Raw genomic sequence first — 15,739 nt, 5'->3', positions numbered from 1 at the left:
CAAGGGTTTCATTCACCGTTAGACCTCAAAGTGCGAGCCCCTCTCTCTCTTTAGTCTTTGGTTAAGATCAGGGGGGCGAGGTCTCCTTGTTCTCAAATGAACCATGTACTGTCTCTGGACTGCAAGATTCGGACATATTCTACTACACTACTTTGTCTTACACTTATGGATTAATAATACGGCAGCAGGTGCAAATGTTAAGGTAAATCGCGTTCATTTTTGTACAGATCGCTGTGAAACACTCTTTGAGCTTGAAGTCGAAGTCTTGATGTACTAACGCTGGTTTGAATAAGCACTCAGTTACAAATGCCGGTTACAATGCGGGAAACGAGAAGAGCCACTGTGGCGGGCTTAACATCAAACTTTCACCCCAAAACACGGCTTTGACCACGAGCACGAGCACGGCATTGCTCTTTTAAACCGCGTTTTGTGGTGTTTAGGGTTCTGAGATCAAAGCCCAGCTGGAGTTTTTATGTCTGGAATTTCCCATATTAAAGCTGCACATTATTTTTTTACGATTTTGATAGCGATTTATTAAACCGCGTGCACTTTTATATATTTTGCGAGCGTACTTCAACAGTTCGTGAGCTAATTAATGAATTACAAGTGAATTAATAATCTTGAAAATCTTTTTTACTTGGGTTCTGGACTCTGTGCCGGTGACAACTTTTCTTTCTGTAGCATGTTTGAGTCAAGAGTGAGTTGAATCGAGGTGAATCTAGTGATTAGAACCCCGACTCATTTCCGCGAATCGGTTCTTTCGAACAGTTAGTTTCAAAGAACCTTATTCAAAAAAACAAATTCAGGGACCACGTAATTACGTCATCAAACGGTCCCGTGTATACGTACTCTTCTTCAAAGGTAAAAATGTTTTCTCAACTAACGGGGAATGTTCTCACACTTTACGATTTTTTTTACATTAGGCTACATAAATACTTAATGATTATGGAACGTTCATATAATTTCATTAATATTTAATATACATTCTCATAATGTTGAAAAAAAAACGTTCTGCGATTAGCATTCTCAAAATGTCCTTATAATGTTGTACTTGATGAAATAAGAAACTTTTTTGTAACCTTAAATAATGTTCGTAAATAAATAAATGAACATTTCAGCTTTTTATAAACATTTCAAAGCATTTTTTAAAGTAAAGTTAGGCCTACATTTGACCTAATTTTGTTACTTTGTGTTGTTGCAGCCATGATTCATCTCTTAAAAACATCGCCACACTAGTCATTTAGATCGTTAAAAGAAATAGAATTTATACTGAATGATTCTAAAAATAATTTACTAATTTATTTATTTATTTATTTTATTTTTTTCTTAAAACAAACTCATATATATTTTTATAAAGCTGTCATTAAATTCAATCAAGTTGTACTGGTTACCATTAAACATTTCACCCAATTTAAAAGAGCCATTCGAAGTTGTTGACTAGATAACCGTTGATTCAGTCCAATTCATGAATGAATCATTCAAAGAGGTGTTGAATCGGATTCTACTGATTCACTGAAAAGATTCGAATCAAAAGAATGTCAATGTGGAGCTTTAGATCGTTTTCTGGAAGTAGTCCGTAAATAGCTTATTGTCCTTCCCTCATTTGTTTGGTCTAACATTTATGGGCCTTATTCATCCGTGCTGTTTGAAAGCAATATTACTGTTGTTCGATAAAATATGTTTTGATGCTCAGTTCAGCACGTTTATGACCGTTTCGACCTGACTGGCGCCGTGTTCAAGCATCAGCAAACTAAACTCAACTGAAGTGACATTTCGAAACTCATCGGGCCCCATGTGGTCTCCTTAGGGGGTCTCCGTTTTAGGATGCATTAGAAAGTGGGGAAAAGTCTATTGTATATTTAGAATCTAAACATCCAGAGGGCATTCAGATAAGAAACATGTGGACATGCAGACTCTTGTTTGGACAAGATCCCCTTAACATCCCCTGCGTTCGGGGCGGGGGTCACTGGATTTGCTCTTGCCAAGCTATTTGGGTTTGTAGAGGGGCTTCTAGACTCCCTTACAGCTAAACATACAATTATGCATTTCTGCAAGCCTGCAGGACAAGTAAGTGTTTTGCTTTAAGGGTCATACTTTACTGTAAGTCTATATTCTGCTGTAACTGTGTTTCTAAAGAGACTCAGTCATGAAAAAAGACAGTAAGTGGACATCTATGTCAAAATGTCCCTTTCAGACAAGTGGATTTCAAGCTTAAACATACCATAACTTTCCAAATGTCAGTTGTGGATTAAACAGCACACTATTCAGGATGGGTCAACGGGTGCATAAAGCTCTAGGAAGAAAATGGTCTTTGTGTAAATCCTCCTCCTTATACCAAAATCCGAACGTTGACCATTAAAGCTGGTATGAGATCTAACTCTTTTCTTTGAGAGCTTCACAAGACTTTCCATGGAGCCGTGCCTGTGTTGTGTTAAAGTTCACTGATGCACGGCTTGAAGAGGAGCGATTAACCTGCTGTCTAGACAACAGGAGTCTGCTTAATTTGCCTACAGTCGCTGGCCCTTTCATCTGGGCCATTAGGGGGGCTCCATTCACCTTCGACTCCATCTCTTCCCTAAAACTGCCCTCCACTGTGCTCTCTCTCTCAAGTCACAAAGTCTCTCTAAACTTTAATGTCTAGGCTTGTCTGGGCTTCTTCGATGAAAATTCATAGACAGCCAGTCTGTTTTAGATTTTAGCCAAAGATCTTTTTTTTTACTGTCCTATTTTTCTTTTTTATTCTGCCCTCTATTTTCTATTCTCATCAGACTCTATTCTACCCTTTCATTTTTACTACTTATATACAAGAGGATCACCACTACGGAATCTTCACATTCTGTGTTATATTGCAAATGCATTGTTAATGAAGTTGTGAGTTGTTAATACTTCACAGCAGGTATTTGAGTCCAACAAACAAGCTATAAATACTTTATTTATTTACTTTATTAATGTTAAATTTGCAAATGTGTTGTCTTAAGTTGGTTTCTGTCTTAAACTATGTAATAATTTTTTTAAATTTTTAATACTTACAATATACAATATCCCAATTTTATCTATTTAAAAATATAGAAAAACTTTGCGATATGACAAGTGGTTTTAATTCCAATGTCTCTATATTCTGTATTAAATAACATTTCTACCGTTCTCTTTAAATAAGGTGCAGTTTTTAATATTTTACTATAAACATAGGAAACAAGATCTGTACTACAACAACATTTGATTAATATTAGTGCCTTGAGAGTCATGACCGCTTTTACCCACAACTTACACAGAGAATTGCTTGTGTCTGACAATAATTGCCATTGTTTACAGATTTTCCATGTTATCATGCAAGTGTGCAGCAGTGAAGCACTGTGTCTCTGTCTTTGCCAGGACAGCAGTGAGGGGAGGGAGGATTTCCAGAGGCAGCCAGACGAGGTAGCGCAGTGGTGGGGTGAATGGAGCAGCTGGTCCACCTGTTCCCGTACCTGCGGAGGAGGAGTGCGCTCTCAAGAGCGTCACTGTCTGCAGCAGAGGTACACCGCTCACAGATATTACACAAGCTCATTTAGATCCAGCTCACCCGAGGAAAAATGAGCCTCTGATTCTGTACTAATCAGAAGTGACAGGTCTGATGCATTGTGAGAGCTGTCAATTTGACCCTGGTCTGAACCCTCTCTCTTTTCACACCGGGTAATGTCACTCACGATCAACTTGAAGGTCACAAAATTCATTTGATGTGGGATTATTTGGCCCTGAATGCACAGTTTCTCTTTCATGTTGTTTGACTTAATTAACATGATTGATCTGCATCTTGTTTACATTTAATTTAAATTATTTCATTTTTAAATGTATTTTTACATTTGTAGCTAGTCAATTTATTTAAATGTATTTTTTGTTTTAGTTTATTTTAAACAGGAAAATATGAAAACTGATTTTTTTTTCATCCATTTAAGATAAAACATGTATAGATCAGCATATCCCTTAATCAGCCTATACAAGAGCACAGACTAAACCCGAGTGAACCCTCACATGAGAAAAGGGGGAAATGGGAGAGAATCCCCCCTTGACTAATATCCTCCAGAGCACCTAGAGGAATGTCATGTGGAATGAACATCAATCCACTGGCCCACATGACACAGGGCATTCTGCTCAGAATGACAAACATATACATAAAATGGCTTTTAGAGCAAATGGTCAAACATTTCGGGGAGATTCCACTGGAGATAAGGGCCCTAACTGAGCCAGTCCAGCTGGCTCCCATTAGCACTTCCCAGTATGGTGGAGGCAGTGAAAGGTGTGTGTGTGGGGGGAGGGGACAGAGAGAGCTAGAAAGATGAGGGGAATCATGTATGGAAACGTTTAGAGGGATCCCAGTGGCATATGCTGTGGATATGGATGCTGGTTACCAGTATGGGATGCTGAAGTACTCCTGTTACCGGTTAAAAAGTTTATTGCCTAAAACTATGTGGAATTAATCTGAAATATAAAATAAAATAACGAAAATGAAACTAAATAAACATAAATGTTTTTTGGCAACTAACTGAAATACAGAAATAAGTTGAAGCACTAAATTTAGTAACTGGAATGAAAACTAAAAAACTACAAATACTTAACTAAAATAAATAAATCCAAATTGTAATATTTAGAAAATAAACACAATAAAAATGACAAAAGCACATAACAAAAAAAAAAAAAAAAAATAAATAAATAAATTAAATAAAAAGGAAAACAGTAAGTAGAGAAAATAAAAGCTAATTAAAAATATTAACTATAACAGTATATCAATTATATTAAACTGGTCCCCAGTTTTTATTCAGTAGTAATGATAGAAAAGTAAATTAAATTCAATTAATAAATGAATGCATTTAGCAGACGCTTTTATCCAAAGCGACTTACATTGCATTCAGGCTAACAATCCTAACATGTGTTCCCTAGGATAAAAGTAGAAAAAGTACAGATTTTCAAAGGATATTCATGTTTGATATTGAATATTTAATTGTGCAGCTCATTTCCTTTTATGCTTACATTTATATCGCCTTTGCACTCGTTTAAATTTAAATTTATCTTTAAAAACAACTAATCATTTATTGACTGTTAAATACAATCTATCTAACAAGTCTGAAAATGAATATCATTTTTTTAATGTTGAGTTGACTAAATTCACTGAAAACGACTGATTTAAGTTTGAAGTGTTTTATTTTATTGAATTTATTTGTACTTTTTTTTTTTTTAAGACAAAATAAAAAAGTCCATTGTAACAGTAAAATCGTAATCAACTCAGGTAGGTGCATTCGTAGAACTTTTGATATCTTCATATGATTTCATTAATGAGTAAATATTGAATGTCCCATCAAGATCTGGAGGACTTATATACAGAAAACCCTTTTTCAGACTGACGTCGACCCAAAACATCAACAGTTCCTTCTGCGCTGGACCGTCCAAACAGTATCAGCTATGTACGAATCAGGTATGGCCAAACGTTTATGAAGATGTTTGTGTACACTGTAATTAAAGGATAACCCATAGTAATGTGGTTGTGTTGTTGGGTGGAATACTCCATCCAAGCCATCTGGCATAACTGTGCATTTTTTACACATGTTGGCTTGAAGCTCTAATATCTGCAGGCTGTTTGACCTGCTGCCTGGCTCACGAGCTGTCTTTATTGTTGTCTGGATGTTTGCCTAGCCGTGCCCAAAGAGCAGAATCAGCTTCAAACAGCACCAGTGCTCTCAGTTCAATGCCAAAGCCTTCGGCAGGAAGCACTATGAGTGGGTTCCACTTTATCCGGGTAAAAAAACGTCCCTCAGTGTTTTCTTTTTCCAACTCTTTCTCCATGCTTTTGTTTTTTCAAATCGCTTTAATTATCTCTGCTTCCTTGTCTTTCAGCCTTTCAGTGTTTTAGACTCTTCTGAATTTCTTGTCTTGGCCCCTGGCCAGCTCTATTATAGCTCACAGATGCCCCTTTAGCATTATTTCCTCAGCCAATAGTCCCTTGTTATGTACAAAAGAGGCCTCTCAATAAAGACCATAAAGACCTATTATCTCTAAAGGAATTCTCTGAAGCCTAGATCGTAATGATGTTTTGCTGATGTCACCTCCTGTTCAGATGATTACATCAACATCTCCAACAAGCCATGTGACCTCCAGTGTACCACAACCACAGGAGAAAGACAGCTGTTGGTGCCTGCCCATGATGGGACATTCTGCAGGGACGGGATCTACCAGGGGGTTTGCATTGAGGGCCAGTGTCAGGTGGGTCGGAATAATATTTGGTGCAAAGATTATTCCTAGCTTCAAGTAGCCAAGGTCATGTACAATAAGTTGTGAAGGCTACATTAATGCTATATATTGAGGATGCTTGACATTCTAGCCAAAGCAGTTTTGCAATTGACAGTTCATGAGAAATCAAGTGTTAACTTTTCTATTCTCTTGGTTGCAGGTGGTAGGGTGTGATGGGAAATTGTATTCCAGTAAAACCATAGACAAATGTGGAGTCTGTGGTGGAAACGGAGGTTCTTGTTATCGTGTCTCAGGATCTTACCGGAGAGGGATCACACAGTTAGGTATACCTTATGTTAGCATTAAGAGTTGAATAGACCAGGCCAAATTTGTTACCATTTATACAGTTATTTATAGATTAAAGGGATAACAAAAACTGATGGATTCAGCCAAATCCATTATGTCATTACTTGTTGACCCTCATATCATTCCAAGCTTGAATCACTTTCTTTGTTCTGTAGAACATAAAAGAAAATATTTTGAAGAACAGATGACAGATAATTCCAATTGTATTCATTTGTCATTGTGTCTTTAGGTTATGTGTTCATAACCAATATACCGGTTGGTGCTACTGATATCCAGATCATAGAGCGGCGGAAAACTGAAAACATCTTGGGTACGAGTTTCTTGGCTTGATCTGTCAAAATTCAGGTGGGCAAAGAAAACAGAGAAAAACTATTAAATGCATCTTTGATCATCTTCTAGCTCTGTCTGATGAAGCCGGCCACTTCTTCTTCAATGGGAACAGCATGATTGACAATCCACAGAACTTTCATGTTGCTGGGACAGTCTTTAAGTATAGGAGGCCGGCTAACCTCTTCTCTGATGGCTTTGAGTACATCATGGCTCAGGGTCCCACCCATCAGGCCCTGAATGTCATGGTAGGTATATAGGTATGTAAAATCATCACAACCAGGTTTTTATTTTTATCTCATATGCTAATATCTCAGACAGCTGCTATATAGTATCATTTTGTCTTTTTTTAAGTTCCTGTTTTCTCTTTGTTCAGTATTACAACCTCAATGGAAAGATGCCTCACATCACATATGAATACACAGTTCCTCGAGCTCCGGAGCTGAGGGTGGCACCTCCCATGGTCTCTACACCTGAGCAACCTCAAATAAGCAACCTGATGTCAAAGACATCCAAGGACCCCTCAGCAGAAGAGCAGAAGGTGAACACGTCCTCTACGGAGCTCTCCTCCACTCATAATGAAATTGAGGCTCGTAAGGGGTATAGAAAGAAAGGCAACCAGAGCACTTCACTGGGACCTCAAGATAATGTGGATGTGCATGTGGGTGACGAGGAGCTGCTGTGGGAGCTCAAGGCCTCTGTAAACTTCAGTGAGCTGCCTGGTCTGGTATTGTTTAGACCTGCCAGTGAAGTCCTCCAGAACGAGCTAGATGATGAAATACAACGTCTTGAGGCACAAGGTAGTTTCGGTAAGTATGCTTTTTGGGTTCATTCACTGGCATTTCATGTTGCTTCCACTCTAGAGGATTTGGTACGGACTGACTGGGTTTTTGTCTGACCATAAAGTTTAGCTTCATTTGATTTGTGTAAAAGCTTGAAACCTGCTTTTGGGTCTTTTAGGGAAAAGGGTGTTCTTTCATATGAACTACAGTATGGTCATTATTGACGTAAACATGGGAAAATTATGACAAAAAGAAAAATGATCTCAAACTCAGCTAAATGTAGTTTTAAAAAAAGCAAAGTGTGAAAGCAACATCAGTGTCAGAACTTGAATTTAAAGAGGTATGGTATAAATGTATATATATTTCAGTTTATGCTCTGTAACAGAAAAAAGGTTCTGAAAAGTGTTCATATTGCAATAATTTGGCGTACTGTACAATAATTCAGGTATAACTTAGTCTGGTTAATTGTATTACAGTTTATGATGGATGTAGTTACAGTTATAAAATCATTTATTATTATTAGCTATACTAAAGAGTTTATTAAATACATGCTTAATATGCTAATATTATTTTTACTGTAAATGCTTAATATACAGGTGCATCTCAATAAATTAGAATGTTGTGGAAAAGTTAACTTTTTTCCAACTCAAATTGTGAAACTTGTGTATTAAATAAATGCAATGCACGCAGACTGAAGTAGTTTAAGTCTTTGGTTCTTTTAATTGTGATGATTTTGGCTCACATTTAACAAAACCCCTCCAATGTAACCCACTTCATAAAAAACAGTAATATTGTTAAATATTATTACAGTTTAAAATAACTGTTATTTTTATTTAATATATTTAAAATTTATTTTACTCCTGTGATGGCAAAGCTTACTACAGTCTTAAGTGGCACATGCCCCTTCAGTCACTATAATTTGGTGCTCATTTCTTATTATTATCTATAATATATTATTAATATATTAATATATTCTTAAGATTTTTGTTGAAAACATCAATGATATCTTTCAGTATTCTTTGGTGAATATATATATATATATATATATATATATATATATATATATATATACAGTATACACACACACACACACACACACACACACACACGTTTGTTTTTGTGAAAAGTGGGGACATCCCATAGGTGTAATGGTTTTTATACTGTAGAAACTGTATATTCTGTCGCCCTTCACCAACCCTACACCTAACCCTAACCCTCACAGGAAACTTTGTGCATTTTTACTTTCTCAAAAAAAAACTAATTCTGTATGATTTATAAGCGTTTTGAAAAATGGGGACATGGGTTATGTCTTCATAAGTCACCCTCTCCTTGTAATACCTGTGTCATACCCATGTCATTATACAGAGTTGTGTCCTGATATGTCACAAAAACAAGAGCACACACACACACACAAAGTTTAAGTTGAAAAGAATAGCATTTATGTGTAAAGAAACCTTTACATTATAAATGTTTTTACTGCCATTACTGTCACTTTTGATCAGTTTAATGTGTCCTTAATCTTACCTTAATCTTACCGAACCCAAACTTTTGAATTGTAGTTTATATTTTGTTAAATACAGAGTACATTTTGTGAAAGTCATCAAAAATATCCATTTAATATTTAGTTAATGTACTGTATATATTGTACATAAATTGAATACTACAAAGAAAAGTCTAAGACTAATTTGTTTTGGATTGATTGATTGATTGATTTCGCATTTAAAAATGCTTTGCTGTTGTCCAGGCCCTGATTCCAACCTGATTGATGGTGATTCGTCTAGTTCCAGTGACTCCAACCACACATCTCCACCGGTGCTGAAGAGTCTCTTCTATGATGGAGCGTCTTGGCCCTCGGGCTCCAGACAGCCCTGTAAAGACGGTTCTGCACTCACAGGTTGTGCCGTACTCAAGCTCAACTCTTCACTGGACAACAGCCTGACGCTGGAGATCTACCCAGGCAACCTGGACATGCACAGTCCTGATGAAGAGTCTGAATTTGAGGCCAGGACTAATGACTCAACAAGCCACCGGTCCAACCTTCTCCAGCTCCACCAGGTGGAGCCAGTGCAAACCCCCCACAGGGAGAGGTCAGATGGAAGGCATATGAGCGGATTGAGCCTTTAGATGAATGCTCTGACATATTTATTGCCACGGTCTGGCTTGAGTTGTTATGAATGGAAATGTGCGCCAATCTTTCAAAATGTCACTGCATCCTTTCCACAGATGTGCTTGTTAGGGTAGAAAAAAGGTAGAAAGGTTTTTCTTTCCCAGCCTTCAGTTCTCAAAGGGCAAGTTAACATGAAATTACGAAAAATAAATTACCCCTTTCTTAAATTATGGATATGTAGGAACTCAGGGATTTACATTTTCTGCTATAGAAACTGTATTGATGATAACGTAGACCAGTGAATCAAACTCTTGTTCAGACGTAAACAAACACACAAAGTGTGAAAACGTCAGGGTGGGTAATTTCAAAGGCTGAGTTATAAGTGCACTCGTTTAAGCCCATGTACTGTAAAATAACAAGCTTGAATTTTTTATAGTAAAATTTTTGGCATTTCTAGCTGTATTTAGGCCTTTTGAATTGAGAGGAGAACAGAACTGGGAAAGGAACACAAGACAACTCAAACGTGGACTGGCCATTTCCAATCTTACATTATTTACTTAAATGGCATATCAAATCTTGTAGCAATTTCTCAGGTGTATATTTTGTCTTGTCATAAATATATATATAAAAAAAAAAAAAATTATTTTTGTCCGCCCGATATTTTGACTTGACTGACCACAAAAGAACAAACATTTTCTTTCAGGACAATTAATTTTTATATATATTTCATATATTTAACTTTTTAAAATATATAAATGTACATTTTTGTTTCTATATTAAGCAATATTATATTATATTCTATATTATATATTATATTCTATATTAAAACAATTTACTTTGCAAAACCATTTTGTAATTATATAGCTATAATGTAACTAATTTATCTGTTACTATTAATTGTCAAATTTTCGTGTCAGTAGTTGAAACTCGTGAAAAACATTGTTTTAACATTAGATAAGAAAAATATAATATCTAATATTTAAATTGTGTGACATAAGTAAAAATAAAAAATGAACCTGATCACAATCTCTTTTTTTCTCTCTTCTCTTACTCCAGCAGTAATGAGTTTGAGGTGGAATCTCTAGATCGTGATATCAGCATGTCTGATAAGTACCGATGGAAGGTTTCTGCGTATGCGCCCTGCAGCTCAACATGTACAACAGGTGAAATCACAAGCACACACAGAAAGAGTGACACTTTTACAGACCCACAATCAACCTGACACTATACACTGTGTTTGTAGGCATAAGCACATCTTATGCCTTATGTGTGAAGTATGACGGGTCAGAGGTGGATGAGAGCTACTGTGATGCCTTGACCAGGCCGGAGCCCACACATGAGTTCTGTACAGGGAAAGAGTGCCTGCCCAGGTTTGTTTCTGAAAACTTCATGCGATTATTTGATTTCATTTGCTTTACTATAGGTACATTCATAGGTGTAGATGTTTGGAAGCCGCAGATGCTTTTGATGACAGATCTTAAGTTGTTGTTTTCTCTATTCTGTATTCAGGTGGGAAACTAGTCGCTGGAGCGAGTGTTCCCGGACATGTGGAGAGGGGTTTCAGTTCCGCACGGTGCGCTGCTGGAAGATGATGGCGCCTGGATTTGACAGCTCAGTTTATGATGAGCTGTGTCAGGCTGCGGAGCTGCAGAAGCCCATCACACGGAAAGCCTGCAAGAGCAAAAGCTGCGGCCCGCAGTGGGAGATCTCAGACTGGTCTGAGGTCAGTGTGTAAAGGCTCTGTTTAAATTCATGTATATATGTCACATGGATTGAATATTAACCGCCAAAACTGTTGCCTTTATGCACGTTTAGCTACTTTGATTTTAGTTCAGTTTATTTGTGTATCATTTTTCACAGTATAAAATGCTCCAAAGCAGCTTTATGAAGAAAACTCTAGTGAAAAAGGAGTAAAGTTAGCATGCTTTTAAAAAGAGCACCTATTACAGAAATATTATACTTTAAAAGAATATGCTGTAACACTTTATTTTAAGGTTTCCTTGTTACACATTACATTTACTTACTATTAAAATAACAATTAATTGCGCATAATTTCATGCAAGTAACCCTAAACCAAACCCCAATCTTAACCATAACCATATAGTAAATGCATATTAATATCACTTAGTACTTACATGTATAATTACACTGTAACAAAGACACCTTCAAATAAAGCGAAAATTGAGTGTGAACTGATTGCAATATTAATTGCAAATTAATGTAAATGACATATATTTCAAAATGTTTTGAATTGTTTTTTTATTTTTATATTTTCCATTTCCATTTTAAATTTGAGTTAATACTTTAGTATAGGGACCAGTTCTCACTTTTTACAGGTTGCTTATTTGCAGGCATATTAATAACATATTGGCTGTTTAATAGTACTTATAAAGCACATATTCTACATGACCATATTCTACATCCCTAATCCTACCCAATACCTAAACTCAATGACTACCTTACTAACTATTAATAAGCTGCAAATTAAAAGGTTATTGAGGGAAAAGTCATAGTTAATGGTTTGTTAATAACGAGAATTGGACCTTAAAATAAACTGTGTATTATATATTATAATAGTTTTATTCTCGTTTTAGTTTTATATTGGATTTCATTTAGTAAACTAATCCTTTAATTAACTTAGTAATTATGTTGAAAAAGTTTTTAGATGTTATTATTTTTCTGTTAACGATGATCATGTTTCAAGTAATAAATCTTTTTTACATTTAAAATGCTAATTAAGTTTCAGATTTAGTTTAAATCAAGACGCAACAGTGAGCCAAATGCAAAAGTTTTAGTTTAGACCCAATAGTGTGTGAAACGCGACAGTAATGGTTGTTTGTCATTCTGACAGTGTTCAGCGCGGTGCGGTGGTCGTGGGGTGAGGAGCCGTGAGGTGCGCTGCTCCATGGAGGCCAGACTCTGTAACGAGTCCACCAGACCGGACAGCCAGAGAGAGTGCGAGGGGCCGCCCTGTGACCGCAGGTGGACCATCTCTGACTGGGGGCCGGTGGGTTTTAGAAAATGTCCTGTACAATATGAAAGTTTTAGATTGTCTATTGCACATGACGTTATGTGTCTTTGCTTCTCCCTCTCTAAGTGCTCAGGGCCGTGTGGGGAGGGCAGGATGAGGCGCTATGTGGTGTGTAAGAACAGCAGTGGGAAGGTGATTTCTGATGGCCAGTGTGATCCAGAGCTCAAGCCGCTGGCCGTGCATCCATGTGGAGATAAAAACTGCCCCGCCCACTGGGTGGAGCAAGAGTGGGAACAGGTGATCTGCCCCTATATACAGCAGTTTATAGTAACTTTTCCCATCCATCTCCTATGCATTGTTATTTTAGCATTATTTATATGCCACGATAGTATTTATCAATATTTTGAGTTTGTATTTTTATATTTTCATTTTAAGTGATTATGTTGTGTGTATTGCTCATTTTTAGTTAATGTTATGCATTATTTAACACTAACTAATGAACCTTATTGTAAAGTGTTACCAACAACTGTAATAGTTTTTGTATAATTTGACAATAACAACACTGCTCCTATGTGTTTAATGAGCTGGTCACTGCAGTATTTTGTCTTGAACGTTCCCAGTGTAATGCCACATGTGGCCGTGGGGTGAAGACGCGTCAGGTGGTGTGTGCAGGGCTGGAGGGTGGCGTCTTCAAGGAGTTCCCTGAAAGGATGTGTGACAGATCCCTCAGACCTGCCGACAGTGCGGCCTGTTTTGAGAGACCCTGCTCCAAGTGGTTCACCACATCCTGGTCCCAGGTTAGGAGGGGTGTGGCTTCTTATTCAACTTTTTATCTTCTACAGAATTCAGGGGGTTTATGCCATGTTATAGTGTATTCACTGCATTGGGATGTTGACACATTAGGTTCATACAGTGAAAATTATGATATACTATGTATTACACAAAATATTTCTTATGCCATTTTTAAACAAACATTGTGTTCTTTACATAAAAGTGACTTTTGCACATCACTTTGGGAGTCATCAGTGCAAATAGAGATGGATCTGTTCTGGATAATGGCTCATTGAAATGTTTGCCTCTCACGTGTTTGTGTCTTTGCCCTGCAGTGCAGTAAGACATGTGGGATTGGAGTGCGTGTGCGAGAGGTGAAGTGTTATCAAGGAGAAGAACTGGGGCATAGCTGTGATTCAACACTGAGACCAGAGGCCAGGCAGAGCTGTGAGGTGCTGCCCTGCACTACTGAGCCACCAGGTACTTTACAGCAAACCACAGCACTACACATACAAACTAACTGAGCTCTCCCAATCTAAGCTTGGCTACGCATAGCAGACTTTCAGCAAGACAGGCCTTGAGTGAGTTAAAAAGAAATCCAATCTATCTTTATTTGGAAAGATGCTGTAAGGACGCACCCTGGCATTGCTGTTATATGATCATGCCAGTTCTAAGTAGTTTACGCTGTACCTTTTAATGAAACACAGCAACGAGTGCGTGTTAAAACGCTCAGCTCAATTAAAAGCACATGTGAATACATCTTTGCTCTACTCAACCTAATTCCTGTTAAATTTAGGCCAGATTAATGCTTTGTTGTTTTTAATCTTTGCAGAGCAAGTGCATCATGCGTGTCATCAATTTGGCAGCTAATTTTGTGTTTTTGGAAAGCAATGACATTCCTTGTTCAGCTTTAGAGATTTAGTAGGCAGAGCATGGTACAGTCCTGCGCCTGCTGATGTTCACTGAGATCTACTTAAAGCATGTTTCTTGACATCCCTGCAAAGATTTGAAGTGTGTACACTGTCTATCTATCTATCTATCTATCTGGGATTTTAACATGGGAATAAATAAATATAAATATTTAAATGTTTTATATTCAATTATTTACATTATATCTGCCATTAAACTTTTATTTCAACATTACACAATTCTTAAAATATTTAAATATATAATATTTTATATATTTTACTGCTATGTTTTTATTCAGTTAAAGAGATTTTAACCTGGGCAAAATAACAAATAAATAAATGTAAATATTTAAATGTATGCATTTAAAACTAATATAGCTTTCACTGCTATTAAACTTCTAAAAATCCATATTTCAATGTATTCATTATGCTATTAAAGTAGTATTTTTTTCTACATGAGAAGAATAAATCTAAATATTTAAATGCACGGATGTATAACTTTTATAACACCGAAACACTGAAAAAATACATTTACATATTTTATTTATTCATAAAGTCTTAGCTATTGTAATTTGTACATTTAAAAATAACTGAACTATGAAATAAACACATTTCAATAAATTATTTGATATTTATTTTGTATTTAATACGAATTCATTTATGATGTAATTATGTTTTCACATACTTTATGTGTTTTTAATCTGTCTATTTTGTATATTTTCCCCCAGCTGAGGATGATTGTCAGGATAAAGCAACAGCTAACTGTGCCCTTGTCCTGCGGGTGAAGCTGTGCACTCACTGGTACTACAGGAAGGCCTGCTGTCTGTCCTGCAAGAACAAGAGCCAGTGAAGGCTGTCTGGCTCCTCACTGTGGCCTTGCAGTTAATGTGAAGACCCTCCTCCACATACTGGACGCACTGAACACAGAACTGACCATATCCAGCCCTCCAACCCCATTGCTGTCAACCTCTCCTTCATAAAAAAGGTGCTATATCAGGGTCCTGGTTGTGGTCCTGCAGGGACCTGGTAAAGGCAGCTCCTGTAACTGGACTGCAGAGGAGCCGTGGGTCTACTGATGATAGAGACACACTGTCCTCTGATCAAACAACTGTAATGTGTACTGTAGAAGCCTCCATTCTGCTCGTACACACTTCAAAATAAATACACACACATCGTATGATATATGTACAAAGTCTTTTTTATTATTTTGTTTTGGTTGGTGTTCATTTTTGCTCTAGAAGAAGAAATAAAACTAAAGGGGTTTTGAGATCTATGTGGTGTTTTTTATCATGCATGTTATAAAATA

At 36.8% G+C, this 15,739-nt stretch overlaps 1 protein-coding gene across 1 annotated transcript; it reads left to right on the top strand.

Annotated features, from left to right (window-relative positions):
• Positions 1–77: 77 nt before the first annotated feature.
• On the top strand, positions 78–15,702 carry si:ch211-267e7.3 (ADAMTS-like protein 2). Its single transcript, XM_052548256.1, has 18 exons — positions 78–202; positions 3,373–3,515; positions 5,374–5,449; positions 5,668–5,770; positions 6,089–6,234; positions 6,422–6,545; positions 6,797–6,877; positions 6,967–7,142; positions 7,271–7,703; positions 9,421–9,763; positions 10,843–10,946; positions 11,027–11,153; positions 11,293–11,506; positions 12,635–12,790; positions 12,881–13,051; positions 13,375–13,551; positions 13,861–14,005; positions 15,162–15,702. Exons 1-18 carry the CDS (start codon positions 104–106, stop codon positions 15,281–15,283), a joined length of 2,940 nt encoding a protein of 979 aa, XP_052404216.1. The 5' UTR covers positions 78–103; the 3' UTR covers positions 15,284–15,702.
• The last annotated feature ends 37 nt before the right edge of the window (positions 15,703–15,739 follow it).

Source organism: Carassius gibelio, chromosome B2 (assembly GCF_023724105.1).
Source record: "Carassius gibelio isolate Cgi1373 ecotype wild population from Czech Republic chromosome B2, carGib1.2-hapl.c, whole genome shotgun sequence".
NCBI lineage: Eukaryota > Metazoa > Chordata > Actinopteri > Cypriniformes > Cyprinidae > Carassius > Carassius gibelio.
The sequence above is the reverse complement of the archived record's forward strand: the minus strand, read 5'-3'. Positions and strand labels throughout refer to the sequence as shown.

Excerpts from the sequence above, each read along its gene's own strand:
- si:ch211-267e7.3 (XM_052548256.1), top strand. The coding sequence starts at position 104 with ATGTACTGTCTCTGGACTGCAAGATTCGGACATATTCTACTACACTAC. Across the intron at positions 7,143-7,270 it reads ATCAGGCCCTGAATGTCATG|TATTACAACCTCAATGGAAA; the intron begins GTAGGTATATAG and ends CTCTTTGTTCAG. Across the intron at positions 9,764-10,842 it reads CAAACCCCCCACAGGGAGAG|TAATGAGTTTGAGGTGGAAT; the intron begins GTCAGATGGAAG and ends TTACTCCAGCAG.